This window comes from Arctopsyche grandis, chromosome 11 (assembly GCF_051622035.1).
Source record: "Arctopsyche grandis isolate Sample6627 chromosome 11, ASM5162203v2, whole genome shotgun sequence".
Taxonomy (NCBI): Eukaryota; Metazoa; Arthropoda; class Insecta; order Trichoptera; family Hydropsychidae; genus Arctopsyche; species Arctopsyche grandis.
In genome coordinates this window covers 3,198,669-3,214,241 of record NC_135365.1, presented here as the reverse complement: position 1 = coordinate 3,214,241, position 15,573 = coordinate 3,198,669, and the positions used below count along the sequence as shown (strand labels likewise).

The window sequence follows — 15,573 nt, the reverse complement described above, 5'->3', positions numbered from 1 at the left end:
ATCCTCCACCCACCCCTACGCAACAATATTTTTATAAATTTATACATATTTGAAAATTAAATGAGAAAAAATAAAATGTATTAAAAATGACAATATTAAATAAGAGAGAAATAAAAATAAACAAACAAAAAGAAAGGATTACAAAAGTCCTTAAGTTTAAAAAAAAGTTTATTCTTAAAAATATTAACGTAACGAAAAATTACCATATCACTGGGAAGACTATTCCAAACTGAAACCATTCTGTTTGAAAAGAAGGAATATCTGATCAATTTATTACATTTTTCTTTTTGGAGTCTAAGCGAATGACCTCTGAGGTGAGTATTTTCATTGAATGTAATAAGATTAGACATGACATTTATAATGATTATTTAGTTTTTAAAAGATTTCAATTAAGTCGCCTGTTATTCTACTCGTCTTCGGTGTAGTGAGATTCATTATTTTCAATCTTTCGTTATAAGAAAGTGATTTAAGTTTAGAAGGAATCTTTGTAATTCTCCTTTGTACCCTTTTGATACATGCAATATATTTTTTTAAATGAGGATTCCATATGCTAAAAGTGTATTCTAGTTTAGGTCTGATAAAAGTATTGTATATTTTTGATAAAATAGTTAAGTTCAGAAAATTGAATACACGATTTATTACACACAAAAATGAGTAACATTTGTTCACAATATGGTTAATATGAGAGAATATGTTAGGTAAAAAAAACGTATGGTGACCCTGACTGAAGCTTCAATGTGTATTTGTGTGAAATTATCTACTATGTATGTTTGTCTCATCTGTGGGAAAACAATAGAGGAAAAACGAGACAGTGTCACTGGAAAAACTCCAGTATAACACACAGCTTTACATTTATCCCCGTATATGGATATATACTATGTACATATACATATGTACATAGTGGGATATTTTTAAATATTATTATTATCGTGCTTAAAATAAAAATAATTCAGCATGAAACAAAAACTTAAGCTCAATGGCGCAAAATTCTATTGCTCCACATTTGAAATTTTTGCGCTTATGCAAATTCGTGCAAAATTTTACAATACACTTTTGAATATGCAATTTATAATGCATACATCCTATATTATTAGACGAGTTAACTATGTATGTACATATTATACATATGTATACATGTGTTTTTAGAAATTTCCACAGCATTTTATTATACAAATCGGCGAACTTCAAGACGCTGAATAACTTGAGATTGTAAAGGAAATGCCAATGTATAAGAACCGTTTTAATGAAAATCAGAAAAATATACTGTAGAAAATTGAAACTGATCAAAGCAATCATAAACTAGAAACAGATCGATTTACAAATTAGAGATTACGTATCCACCGATGACCTGTCAAAGTTTCTACGGCTTATTTCCACCACCACTTACAAAATATCAATGTCAAAAGAAATTTCAGGTAAAAGTATATCATATACAAGCATGGGAAATATCGTATCAGTGGTACCTTGTCCAACGGAAACAAACCAGAAAGTGGAATCGAGTACAGAGACGTCAAATTCAAGAGGCTGCATTTGGCCGTAATACACATGTTTTGCAGCATTATATTAGTGAAGTAAAAATATATTTGAGATATAATGAGAGTCTATAATGTAAATTGTATAAGATACTAGTGGCAATTTAATCAATATTTCAACAACAAATATACAAATGTGTGGGATTAAAATTTCAATCAAAATGATTTCAATGATTGGGGTTTCAATCAAAAAGATTTCAATGATTGGGGTTTCAATCAAAATTATGATCCCGGCTTAAACTAATGTAATTAAATATATTACTAAGAGGTATGGGCCGCCTTGGTATGTATGTATGTGATGATCTAAAAGCGGCCCATTTATTTTTTTTTTACTTGAGTTTTTTATACATCTTAATATTATATACATAAGAGGTAAGTAATTAAAAAACATTTTTTTTACTAAGGGTTTTTTTTATTTTCTACTTAAATATTTTAAAAAAATTCAAAACTTTGAAAAAAAAGGCCAAAAAATGACTTTTTTTTTCAAACAGTTGCCATTTTGCGAAATTTTTTTTTTTATTTTTTTCCGTGGTACGGACCATAGCGACACTCTTATAGATTAAGAATCTTCTTTTTTTTTTTTTTTCGGATGACTAGAAGGATTGGACTAGAAGATGGAGGCACCCTTTTTTTTTCCTCCCCCACTTTACCAGCCTGTATTTTTTTCAATTTTTTATGTTTTTTTTTTCATTTTGTTATGTATTATTGAAATATTAATAAACATATAGTAAAAAAATGCATACGAAAATTGTTTTTAGTTTTTGTTTTATTGAATTTTAAAAAACGCCCAAAATTTGTCTCTCTAGACTAGAATACCCCCTTAAAGGCACTTTAAAATCTCAATATGTAGTATTTCTATAAATCATAGTCATCAAGTCCAGTTGCAAAGATGTTTGAATCTTAAAATTGTATTTGTGCATTTACGAAACGAGAGCTGCTGTATTACATGATTTATTGAAAAAGTTTAATTTGAAATTTGAGGTAATGAGTTGCTGCCGGAAATATGTATACTCATTTATGCCGGGAACCTTACAGTTTAGAATAGTTTATTAATACTAAGAATGCTTAAATGATAAAATTGAAGTTGTAATCATATTAACAACGAAATTGTAATGTAATCCATACAGTTAAGAATAGTTTATCAATGTATGATCGTCCATAAATGAGTTTATGTATTTACAGAAATGAACTTTTCAATCATCAGATAAATTAAATCAGCTGATAACTAAAAATAAAACTATCACTGTTTGATCTGTGTACATATGAAGCTTATATTGGATAGAAAGTTTGTTTTGGAGAAATTAACAATGAAATTTGAGGTTATGGGTAGCTGTTGAACTAATTGTATGTGATGTATGTATGTAAGCTTATTGTAAAAAACTAAATGTATGTAAGCTTATTGTAAATCATATTAACAATTATAAACAACATAACTTCTTATTGAATACTTATCTCGCAGATAAAACTCCGTGAAGAAATATACTTTTAGCCGTGAAATGTCAGATTTGACATATTTGGCCAAAAATCAATATATATCGTGTATTACATTACATGAAGCTAGACGCCAAATTTGAAATTTATATATACATATGAGAGTTAAAACTATAAATATTTAAATATTAGAGAGAACGAGAACCTATAGAGCAAATTTTATAAAATATAGAGTGAATTATAGGCTTTTAAACAATTTAAATCTGAAATGTCCATATCAAGTCGAAAAGGTTGAAGATAGATTATAGTAGCCTTACGTACCGTCATAGACGTCACCGTATCCGAGATTCTGGATATTTGATACGCATTGTATACGATATTTTATCTCCAATGTAATGGCAGACGATACATTAACGTATATTGATGACCAAAATGAGCAATATGGCAAAGCATGAAAACGATTGGATAAGAGATAAGAGATATAAAAAATGACCACTAACACGAAAACCATGTGAACTTAATAAGAGGTAAGTAAAAATATAAAGTAATAGGCGTTTAAACAATTATCTAAAATCTGACAAAACGAGTGGATGGCATAAAGTCAAACATTGAAGGCCTGAAGGTTAATGGCATCAGCTTCAAAATTTTTGGATTCTTAAACGTGTTTATTACGATTATTTTTCACCATCGTATTTGGCGGAAGCTTTTTAAATTTCTATCGTTGAACAAACCGCGCAAAATAGCAAAGTTTCAAAACGATCGGAAAAATTTATGAGTAGTATCCGACCAATAAGCGAAGTGAGACATAGAAAAACCTTGTAAAAGTTGGCAAACTCTGAAAGCAAACTTGACTTGGAGTCACAAAACCAAGGTCTGGCCAACAGCTACTAGTGAGAATCGAACCGTGACCACTCCGCTCAAATGCATAATATACTAACCACTAGTCCACGCTGCTAGTTATTTTATTTTTATTTTATTGTAACAAATCAATATACACTCGTCATTACAGATTTCTCCAATGCGACGGGTGTACGTTAACGAAATACAGATTACATAAACAATCAGAATATATAGCATATAACAATTAATCAGAAATAATAATCATAGAGACATCTATGATTACTAGATTAGACTACTGTGCATAATTATTACAAATTAAACACATGCAGATTTTTGTGACAACAGGGATAGATCTAATACCAATTTTCAGGAACCGTTTTAGCACTGATCAGATAAAATTGGCAAACTCTGATAGTGAAACGATCGATTTGGAGTCACAAAACCCCCAAATCTAACCAGCAGATTTGGCGAGGACTCGAACCTTTGACCTCAGTGGTGCTAAATATATACGCTACCATTAAGCCAAACTGCTGTAGTAGATATGTGGAAATTTGGCCATAGGTACCGCCTTGGAGCAATCCCATAATGTCACCTAGGTAAAAATTTATAATAAATAAAATAAAGTAAAGACATAATAAATAAAATAAAATAAAAAAAGCATATGAAAATAGACTTGTCGAGTAGATTCAGAATGGTGACGAATATTTCGCCAAAAATAAAAATAGTCATGGAATTATAGCACAAAATTCCAACCCGCGTGCCGTTCGGTTGGGCGCCCCATCAAGTCCGGGAAAAGTCCTGAAAAATTTTTCCGGTGTTGTTTATCTCCCTTATTATTTCTATTTGTATTCCGACACGGCAGACTAATGCACTGTGGACCCCAACTTTTCCGGGCTCTGCGAATTGAGTTTTCAGCTTTTCCATTTTCGTTTTGCGCCCGTTTTTCAAAGTGAATGCAATTAATCATTCAGCGGGATTCAAACAAATAAATACTCACGGCCACACACTTTTCGAGAAAAACTTACACACATTATCTGCAAACTGGAAAAAAGTCTCAGTTTTCTTGAAACTCAATATATTTTCATCTTATTGCTCACTCTATTTTCCTTAGTTGACTACAGGTTAAAACAAAAACGAGCCAAACCACATGTTTAGAAACCGGAAATATTGAAAACTAGTGGTTACACCCGGCTTCGCTCGGCATTTGTAATATAAACCGCTTAAATATGGTTAATGTAATAGTAAACAGTCATTTATTTTTTATTCACTTTATTTGAATCGAAAAAAAATTAACAACAGCCAATCAAAAACGAATTACACACACACACACACACACAAACGAAACTGAAACAGGAATCGGGATCCGTAACAGAATGATAAACCCAGAACCGGAACTGAAATTGGAATCTGGAACCGGAAATTAAAAGGAACCCTGAACCGGAACTGAAAAAGGAATCGTGATACGGAATTGAAACAGATAACGGGATGTGGAACTGCAAAAAGAATCCAGAAACAGAACTAAAACAGGAATTGAGATCCGGAACGGAAAAAGGAATCCGAAACCGGAAATGAAAAAGAAATCCGGATACAGAACTGAAAAAATATTCGGAACCGGAACTGAAAAATGAATTCGGATACAGAACTGAAAAAGGAATCTGGAACTGCAACTGATTGAAAGCGGAATCGAAATTGATATCCATATACATATGTAAACGTCAAAAAATTTTTTTTCAATAACGTCATGGATTCTACGAATCAAGACTTAAATTAAAAGTCTCCTTCGAAACTATATATTAGATTTAAATTTGTGATGATCATTTTGGCACCCCCCCCCTTCCTTCGCATGCTTCTACATAGCTAAACGTATAAAGGAAATGCACTTTTATCAGCATCAGAATGCAAACATCAAATACTAGATCGGCAAAGGTTTACATACACACCCAAGTCTATTTTCCGGTAAATTGCTGGCAGCCGTCCCACTTCCGGTTCCTATACGGAACCGCCTCCAGCTTCCGGTCGGTCGGTCGAACGAACTTCGGCCAGACATCTGCACGATCTGAGCACCGGGTGCGACCGAAAAGACCCCCCCCACCCCTTGTAAAAACTTCGACCAGACTTCGAAACCTAATTGAAGGGGGAGAAACAGCGATTTAAAAATCGTCACAGACTATCGAATTCGCGAATGTGTCGAATGTAATCTATGTATAATATGATAATATATTCGCACACTTCGGCAACTTTTCGGGTCGATTGGGTGTGGAAGAGGGTGACTTGGCACGTCCGATTCGACTTCTTCTAACTCTTGGCGTTTTGATTAAAATGTCCGTTCTGCGAATGGTTTAGTTAAAGTTGGATTCGTTCGATTATTTATATCGCGGCGAGCGCTCTGATTCAACTCCTGATAGAAATCTGAAAATGCTATTCTATTTTTATAATGATTTTTTTTACTTACCTCTTAAACAGTTCACATGGTTTTCGTGTAAGTCGTCATTTTTTATCTCTTATCTCTTATCCGATCGTTTTCATACTTTGCCATATTGTACATTTTGTATTATAATTGCCACATTGTACATACGTTAATGTATCGTCTGCCATTACGTTGGAGATAAAATATCGTATACAATGCGTATCAAATATCCACAATTTGGGGTACGGTGACGTCTTGCAAGCTACCATAATCTATCTTCAACCTTTCCGCCTTGATATGGCCATATCAGATTTTAATTGTTTGAACGCCTATAATTCACTCTATATTTTATAAAATTTGCTCTATAGGTTCCCGTTATCTCTAATATATAAATATTTATAGTTTTAATTCTCATATGTATATATAAATACACGATATATATTGATTTTTGGCCAAATATGTCAGATCTGACATTTCACTGTATATCTCTTCAGTGAGTTTTATCTGCGAGATAAGTATTCAATAAGAAGTTATGTTGTATCTAATTGTTAATATGATTTACAATAAGTTTACATACATTTAGTTTTTTACAATAAGCCTATTTTCAATGTATTTTACTCTTGGTGTATTTAAACGAGTTCTAGTTATAATTTAAATTTATATCTGGAATGCTATTTTGCAAATAGGATATAAAAATCTTCGTTTGAAAAAGGTTCCACTGATAGAGTAACGATTCCAAAAAATAACGAATTTTGTCAATACCGACACTACCTTTAAAAAAACAACGATAATACCGGTATCTACCAGTTTTAATTTACATTTTTTCGATTAGTGTAATAAAATGAAATAATTACCAATAAAACATTAATTAATTAACATAAGATTTTTTTGTTCATTCATTCATTATTTTGATCAATTACTGAAAAAGTTGAGTCCTGCTACACTACACGAATAATCGATTAGCGAGTGTCAAAAATAAATGTGATGGATTTGACTTATAAATATTATGGACATACATATGTTTTCAAATAATAATTATTGTCTATTGAAAAAAATAAGTTCAAGAAAATTAGAAAGGCTTCTCATTGTTGGCATTCAATTATAAATCGGTATATATATGTATATGTATATTCAGAAATAGTCTAAAATGTATTCAAAACAGTATAAGGAATTAGTTAGATATTTTCGAACTTCTTCATCTTTGATTTTCAATTTGAATAGCAGATCAAAAAGGATGTTGATTTGACTCATTCTTTGACTAATCAAACATTTCCTTCTTAATTCAAAACAATTCAACTAACATTTTATTATTACATTTTGATTTTACCGGCATTACTGCAGGTAATTTTTTTTGTCAAACACCGGTGAAACCGGTTTCAGTAGTGTTGGTATTGAAATCCTCAATGCCAAATCAGTAATTTAGCTAAAATTGTAGCATTGGATTGTAGACAGTTCAATTATAATATTCAATTGCGATTTCCGATGATTTATTATCGTTCGATGAATACTCGCTATCCGTGGGGAGGTTCTATATTAAATTTTCCAAAAAAACTTTCGGTGAAAATCGAACGGAAATGATTTAATAAGCCATCTCCTCGTTTTGCATAGTTCACTTTCGTACATACATATGTATGTACAAATTCGTTCCGCGTAATATTCGAATTAATTGAGCGAAAAATTCGCACAAAATGTACGGAAAGATTATAATGTCGCTTAAAATTAGAATGTCGAGTTATAAATATTTTTTCGTGTTCCGAACACTATCGACAGCGTCTGTTCGGAAAAAGAGTAATGGCTTTCTTGACCTTTTGGCCGCGTCTTTTTTTCCCGTCGACTTTGTCTTTGACCCCGGTGTCAGAAGATGGGAACGATATTGGACATTTATTGTGACAAGGTTTTCGAAGGCGGCAAAAAAAAAACAAAAAGGCATGAAATCTCAAAAATCATAACCTTAGAAGTCGTTTGATATGAATAAATAAATTTAAACGTGACGCAGTTTCCACTGTCAAGCATTTGAAAGCTCTTTTTTCTCTGAAAAAATTAAGACAATACAATTTTAATATTTTAAAATAATAAATGTACCTATATACATATTTTTATTTTATTTTTATATAGATATATACCACTAAGGCTTGACAGGAAGACCCCAATGCGCCGTCTTGGACAATTAATTACAAACAATGCAGCATTTTATCATTACATAACTCACTGTATTTCCAGAAGCTGAAGAACATGAAATAACAATTAATTAATTAATTAATTACAGAGTTAATCCATTGAGACATCTATGGATTAAGATTTTGTACATAATTTTTACAAATTATACACACAATAAATACAGAAGATTTGTGACAACAGGAAAGATGATTTTTTGCAAAATTTTGAGGAACCGTTTCAAACAATGAGCAGATAAAATTGGCAAAATCTGATAAGAAACGATCGATTTGCAGTCACAAATACCGCCAAATCTAAGCAGCAGTATGTCGGATCGAACCCACTGATCACTTGGTGCTAAACATACACGCTAGCATTAAGCCAAACTGCTGGCTCTATATACATATGTACATATGCAGAATTTTTGTATTGTCATTTTGACTAATTGATTATTTAAACAATTTTTTAAAATCTGAATGAAAAATATATAAATATATAAATTGAATGTATGATTTTTGTATCGTAGACCCCATTTTTTATACATTTTCTTTCAAACAAAACTAGGATATCTTACATAGTAATTAAATTTTTCTCATTACGAAGCATATTAACACAGATAAAGTTTTGAACTAACATTATATACGTATGTAGTATCTAGAAAGTAAGAAAAATATTTTGAACTAACTTCATGTCTGAATCAGGTACTCTTACATAATATATGAGGTTGGAAAGATATGGAAAAAGGTTTTGAAATAAAAACTACGTAAATAGATAAAGTAAAAATTAAAATAGAATACAGACTTTTATTTGTTGAAATTTTTTTTTAATTTGAAGCAGGTTTTAACTTTTTTATGGATTTACATTCATCCCATGAAGATTCCTTAATAATATAATATGTAGAACATTTGGTTAGAGTTATGAATAGGTTTCTAAGCTATTTCTCATATATTATATTCCTTTAGACACTGAAATGAGAAAAGCATGAAAATTAGAATGGTTATATAATCAACACAAACATGCTAAAATGTACATTTTGATTTTTAAATGCTTTTTATTATTACGAAATTATGTTCACAATACATCTTATATCTATTTTAATAGCTACTGATCTACTGATCATTTTCTATTTTACAATTTTAATTTAATTTGGTTAGTAATTACAGTATTATATTATTCTAATGTTAATCTAAAGCATAATAGGAAAAAGAGCTCAAAAACCTATTTACAATCCTTATAAATGTTCATAATACATCTAATACATAATATTAATTAAAGACTATCTAAAGTCGATGACCTAAAGCAGATTGTGTTTAGGTAATCTGTGTTTATACCTGAAGGGTATAGACATTTTGTTGTAATCACCGAGACTCTTCACAAGTGTGTTAGTATGGTTATTAGTGATTCTTTCATAGAATCTACTGGTTAGTTTGTTAGTAATGTCTGTAACAAACGGAATATTATATATAGCATGCAGTTTTTTCAGGTTAGTATATATGGGTGTATTATAAATTATTTTAAGGGATTTATTTTGTATTACTTGGAGCTTGGAAAGGTTAGTATTCGAGGCGTTATTCCATACAGGTGAAGCATAGGTTAATAATGGTAATATGAGCGCGCGATATAATTTTATTTTATTTAGCGTTGATAAAGAACTATGGCGATTAAATATTGGATATATTGAGGATATACCCCGCATCGCCTTGCATTTCGCTGCCTCAATGTGAGGTGCCCATCTCATTCTTTTATCAAACGTTACTCCTAAATATTTTATTACTGACTGCCATTTCAGACTTTCTCCAGAGGGGATTTTCAGATCTGAACTTGGCTTATGTTTTCTAACACTAAAGAATATGGCGTCTGTTTTGGTTTGATTAATTTGAATTTTCCACTTAGTGAAGTGTTCAGTCATTGTTTTAATTGCAAATTCAAGATTTTTAAGAATAGTGTCTGGTTTTTTGCTACTTGTGAAGCAAGCTGTATCATCTGCATATAGGGCTATGTGACAGTTTTTTGGAATAGGTATGTCATTTATATATATGGAGAACAAGAGTGGGCCAAGCAAGCTCCCCTGCGGAACGCCAGCTGCGATTATTTTTGGAGACGATAATTCATTATTTACGCTAACCACTAGCTTTCTACGAGTTAAGTACGATTTGATGATGAGAATTAGGTAGTTTGGTATTTTGTTAATAAGGAGCTTATGAATGAGTCCATCGTGCCAAACCGTGTCGAAGGCCTTTTCTATGTCGAGACATACCATTCCGGTACTTCTCTTCATATTAAAGTTCTTCGTCACGTGTTCAGTTAGTCTTGTTAGTTGTTGGGTCGTGGAATGTCCAGTGCGAAATCCAAATTGTTCATTTATTAATTTCTTATTTACGACTTTAAGTAAACGTGTGTAGATTATTTTTTCCAGAATTTTTGAAAGCGTGCAAAGTAAGCTAATGGGTCGATAATTGGCCGGGTTTTTTGAGCTTTTATCGGGCTTAAGTATGGGAATTACGTTGGCTGTTTTCCAGTATTCTGGGAAATACCCGGTGAGTAAACATGCGTTGAATATTTTAGATAGTGAGACTAAAGCTTTAAATGGAAGTTGTTTGATTGTGATGTTATCTATTGAATCTCGCCCAGGTGCCTTTTTATTTTTTAAATTACGTATTATATTTTGGATTTCACACGGATGCACCAATTTTATATTTTTAGTACTGTTAGTGGGAGTTTTTGTGATGATTTTAATTGACCGGTTGACTTTATTATGCGTTGGTATGTGATTGTAATGTTGTGTGAGTGTGTGATGTTTTTGGAAGGATTTTGATAATAGTTCTGCTTTGTCGCAATCACGCGTCACTGAGATTCCTGCATCATCTAATGGAGGAATCGAGTTTTTTGTCCTGCGAATCGCTTTAGCTAATTTCCATAGAGAGCCATCAACTGAGCTCAATTTTTCTAATTTTTTAGACCAAGCTTCATTTTTGATTTCTTTGATTCTAATTTTAATTTGATATGTGAGCTTATTAATTAATGTTTTCAATGCTGGATTTTTTGATGTTTGCCAAATTTTACGGAGTTTATTTTTACTTTTAATTAGATTTGCGACAAAGTCAGTTATCTCTAATTTGTGTTCAATGTATTGTGTCTTAGGTATGTGAAGGTGTTTGGATCGAGTTATTGATTCCGTTAGGTGTATTATGGAGCTGTCGATTTCGGTTTTGTTTGTGAGTGTGGTAGAAGTTAGAATGGTTTGGTCATTTATGTACGACTTGAACTCTCGCCAGTTAGCTCTCCCGTAATCCCAACTATGCTTGATGATTTCCTCGGGTTTCCCGTCGATTGAGAAGATTATCGGGAGATGATCAGACGACAGGGTTTGAAGGGCATTTGGTGTCGATATTTTTGGGCAGTTCTTGACGAGGACAAGATCTAGTGTGGATGGTTGTGAGTTATTTGTGGGATAGTGTGTGTATGTATCCGGATGAAGTAAGATTGTATCTGTTAGTTGAATGTATTTAAAAAGAGTTGTGCCTTGTTGGTCAGTGTTTACGCAACTCCATAACGGATGTTTGGCATTAAAGTCACCAGCTACCACTACCGAACTACCAATGTTAAATATTTTGTTAAGATCGGATGCCAATAATCGTTTTTGGGGAGGATTGTAAGCGGATGCTACTATGTGACGGGTGTTGTTAATTGTTAGTTCGATGGCGGTTAGTTCTAAATTTTTTAGTGGCGGAGTTATTACGCGACAATGTTTAATTGACGATTTTATAAAAATGGCAACTCCCCCTCCATGCTGTTCTCGGTCTTCGCGATAGCAGTTAAAGTTAGGTAGGTTAATACGGATATGAGGTTTTAAGAAGGTCTCGGAGATTAAAACTATGTCAACACAGTACTCACCGATCGCCGACTCTAGTTCGTCAATCTTATTCTTAAGTCCACGAGCATTCCAAGCTAGAATGTTCAGGCGCCTCCCGTTAATCAAAGACATCGAGATATTCGACAAGCATGAGTGCCAGCTCTAGTTTGTCGGTGCAACCGCTGGCCTTGGCACGAATCTCCTGGAGGATCTTCAACATCTTCGTCATAGACGCCATGGAAGTTAGGTCTGTTGTTGGTTGAATGTTGGGATTGGTTGGTTGGTGGGGTTTTTTAGGGATATTTGGGATATTTGGTGAAGGAGTTTTAATGGTCGGTAGCTTTGGGAAGTTATGATCGTTAACGACCGGGATATTTTGTGGCTGCGCCACTGGGAGTTTCCAAGGGTTGGCTTTGACAATTGATGCTCGATTCTTCCTCGATTCCAGCATTTTCAGATAGCTCTGTCTTTTTGGACAGTCTTTGAAGTTAGCGGGGTGAGATCCTGAACAGCCTGAGCAGACAGCAGGGGTAACTATTCCTTGATTGCATTGTGCGGTGAGGTGAGTGCCGGCACATTTGACGCACTTGGCCTGCCGATTGCAGTTTTTCGCAGCGTGTCCATATTCTTGGCATCTGAAACATTGAGTAATATTTTGTGATTTACTAGTATATTTAACGACACTGACCTTTGTGTAACAGATGTACCGGATTTCTTTAATCTTCTTTGCCGATACCGATGGCTCGAAGAACACCAAGTATAGCTCGGTGGCGTTGCTCCTAGGCTCCTTCGTCTTCATCTGTATTACTTTGGTTACAGGGAATCCCTGTCTGATGATGTCATCTTTAATATCAGCTTCCGGCAATTTCGGCAAGCCACGTACGACACTTTTTATTTCCTTTTCCTCCTTCCTGGAAAAGGTATGGAATTGTCGGTCTGGTGTCAATCCATCCCGAAGTTTTTTAAAGTCTTCAAGACTTTTACATTGTATCTTGACATTATTTTGACCAATGTAAGTCATTGTGAAGTCTTTTATAAACTTCTTGATCGACTCGATCATGCTGCCGTGAGTGCCAGTAGCTGTCATGATGATGGGCGGGATTCTTCCACCGCTTCTGGGGACATCGGAAACTTCCAAGAGCCCTTCAAATTTGTTTTTCTCCTGAATTTTAAATTCAGGAGCAACATCTTTCACGTTCTTTGCCGTATGTTTTGGAAACTGCCACTCGGTCTCCATCTGAGCGGTCTGAGAGCAGCCTGGTTGAGGAGCTTCGGTTGTAGTTATCAGTGTCTTCTTAATTCGCTTTTTCAGGTTGGATCCTCGCATGGTGCCAACATGTGTTCGTTTGGTGTTCGTTTTGTGGGGGGTGTTCGTGGTGTATGTTAAAAGGTGTGGGTTTTTTGACGGTATGGCGTATCGCTGTATTATGAGCGCTCGCACAGAGAGTACGTCTTCGGCACGTCCGTTCTCACGGAGCGTCGAGAGACGAGTACGAATGTACATATGTAAGTACTTACTTATATATACGTAATATTACGTAATATTATGTGAGGCTTAAAATGAGAAGCGATAGATTTAATTTTGGGTGTAGGCATCGAAAAGTATTATCCTACAAATAACCTTTAGTAATATTTTTTCAATGGAAACATAAAATATATGTATCCAATATATATCTTCCGTTCATTCATAAAATTCTTACTAGGCAAATCATGTATGTTTGTATATAGTAATGTAATAAGTTTTACAGAAACAAGTAGAGAGATTTCAATACATAATTATTAATTTGGTATCTTGTTACTAAATTATGTTCACAATACATCTTATGTATATTTTAATAGCTACTGATCTACTGATCATTTCCTATTTTAGAATTTTAATTTAATTTTGTTAGTAATCATCTAATCAATCTAATGTTAATGTACAGCATAATAGGAAAAAGAGCTCAAAAACCTATCTATAATTCTTACAAATGCTTATAATACATCTAATACATAATATTAAATAAAGACTCTCTAAAGTCGACGATCTAAAGCAGATTGTGTTTAGGTAATCTGTGTGTTATACCTGAAGGGTATAGACATTTTGTTGTAATCACCGAGACTCTTCACAAGTGTGTTAGTATTATGGTTATTAGTGATTCTGTCATAGAATCTACTGGTTAGTTTGTTAGTAATGTCTGTAACAAATAGAATATTATTTATGGCATGCAGTTTTTTCAAGTTAGTATATATGGGTGTGTTATAAATTATTTTGAGAGATTTATTTTGTATCATTTGGAGCTTGGAAAGGTTAGTATTAGAGGCCTTATTCCATACAGGTGAATCATTGATGTAGTAAAACTTGAAAAATGTATTGATCTTATGACGAAAGTGTGCAGAAAAGTCGTTAAATTAATAACAATTCGTACACACAGAATAAATTTGTAGTACCTACATATACATAAATTGCAATTTCTCGTGATCGTAAATTTTGGTTTAAAGGTTTTTCTTAAAGTAAAAATAATAAAAAAAGAGGAAAACAATTCTGGTCAAAAAGAGGGAAGGGGAGGGGGGGAGGGTTAAAGAGAGAGAAAGAGAGAGCGTCGAGAATAATAATTTATCGAAAAATGAAACGTTAGAAAAATGAGAGAAACGTGATACAGCGTTAATGCTTTAAAAACTTTCGGTCCCGAAACCAATAAATATCACGTAAAAATAAAATAACGAGGTCTCCCGACACCGAAGTGTTTTATAGGTTTTCGACTTTGCGGCCTTTCATTAAACGTATCGGTTAGTGGACGACAAAAAATAAAAGTAAACCATTATTTAATCGATTATACGAAAGCGGAAGACGAAAATGCAATATACGTACCTTTGTTTTGATTTTAAATTTGTAACTCACATATATAAATAAATGCCTTGAGCCAAACTACATATGTATGTAATAAATAAGTCATACGCAGACTTTCCCTATGGATTAGAGAATTATTTTCTTTAAATTTCTAAACTAAACCAACGCTACATCATACACGAAAACGCGATCTATCAATATGATGAAACTTTTTTAACCCTTTCCCGGACGTTGGGCTTTTATCGCTCGCCGGGACTGATAGTAGCTCAAAGACAAGTTCTCACTACACCTTTATCGGATTAATCTTTACTGCTGTTCAGACTCGACAATATATTTCAGACCCTTATTACCAGTGGCGTTTCCTTTGTGTCCTTTGCCTCATAAAAAATATTCTAGACAAAGAGATGATTCACAGCGTTCGCCGTCTTCGAATTTCCCAAACGATGACTTAGCTTTACATCTCGAACAATCCTGCTATGATAATATTGAGATGATTCTATACTCTGTATTTACATAAAGGTTTAAA

The 15,573-nt window shown here is 33.2% G+C and overlaps 1 protein-coding gene across 1 annotated transcript; it reads right to left on the bottom strand.

Moving 5' to 3' along the window:
- Nucleotides 1-9,406: 9,406 nt before the first annotated feature.
- LOC143918997 (uncharacterized) lies at nt 9,407-13,703 on the bottom strand. The gene is made up of 2 exons (XM_077441151.1): nt 12,259-13,703; nt 9,407-9,804 (listed from the first exon to the last, which is right to left on the bottom strand). Exon 1 carries the CDS (start codon nt 13,542-13,544, stop codon nt 12,336-12,338), a length of 1,209 nt encoding a protein of 402 aa, XP_077297277.1. The 5' UTR covers nt 13,545-13,703; the 3' UTR covers nt 9,407-9,804; nt 12,259-12,335.
- Between the last annotated feature and the right edge of the window lie 1,870 nt (nt 13,704-15,573).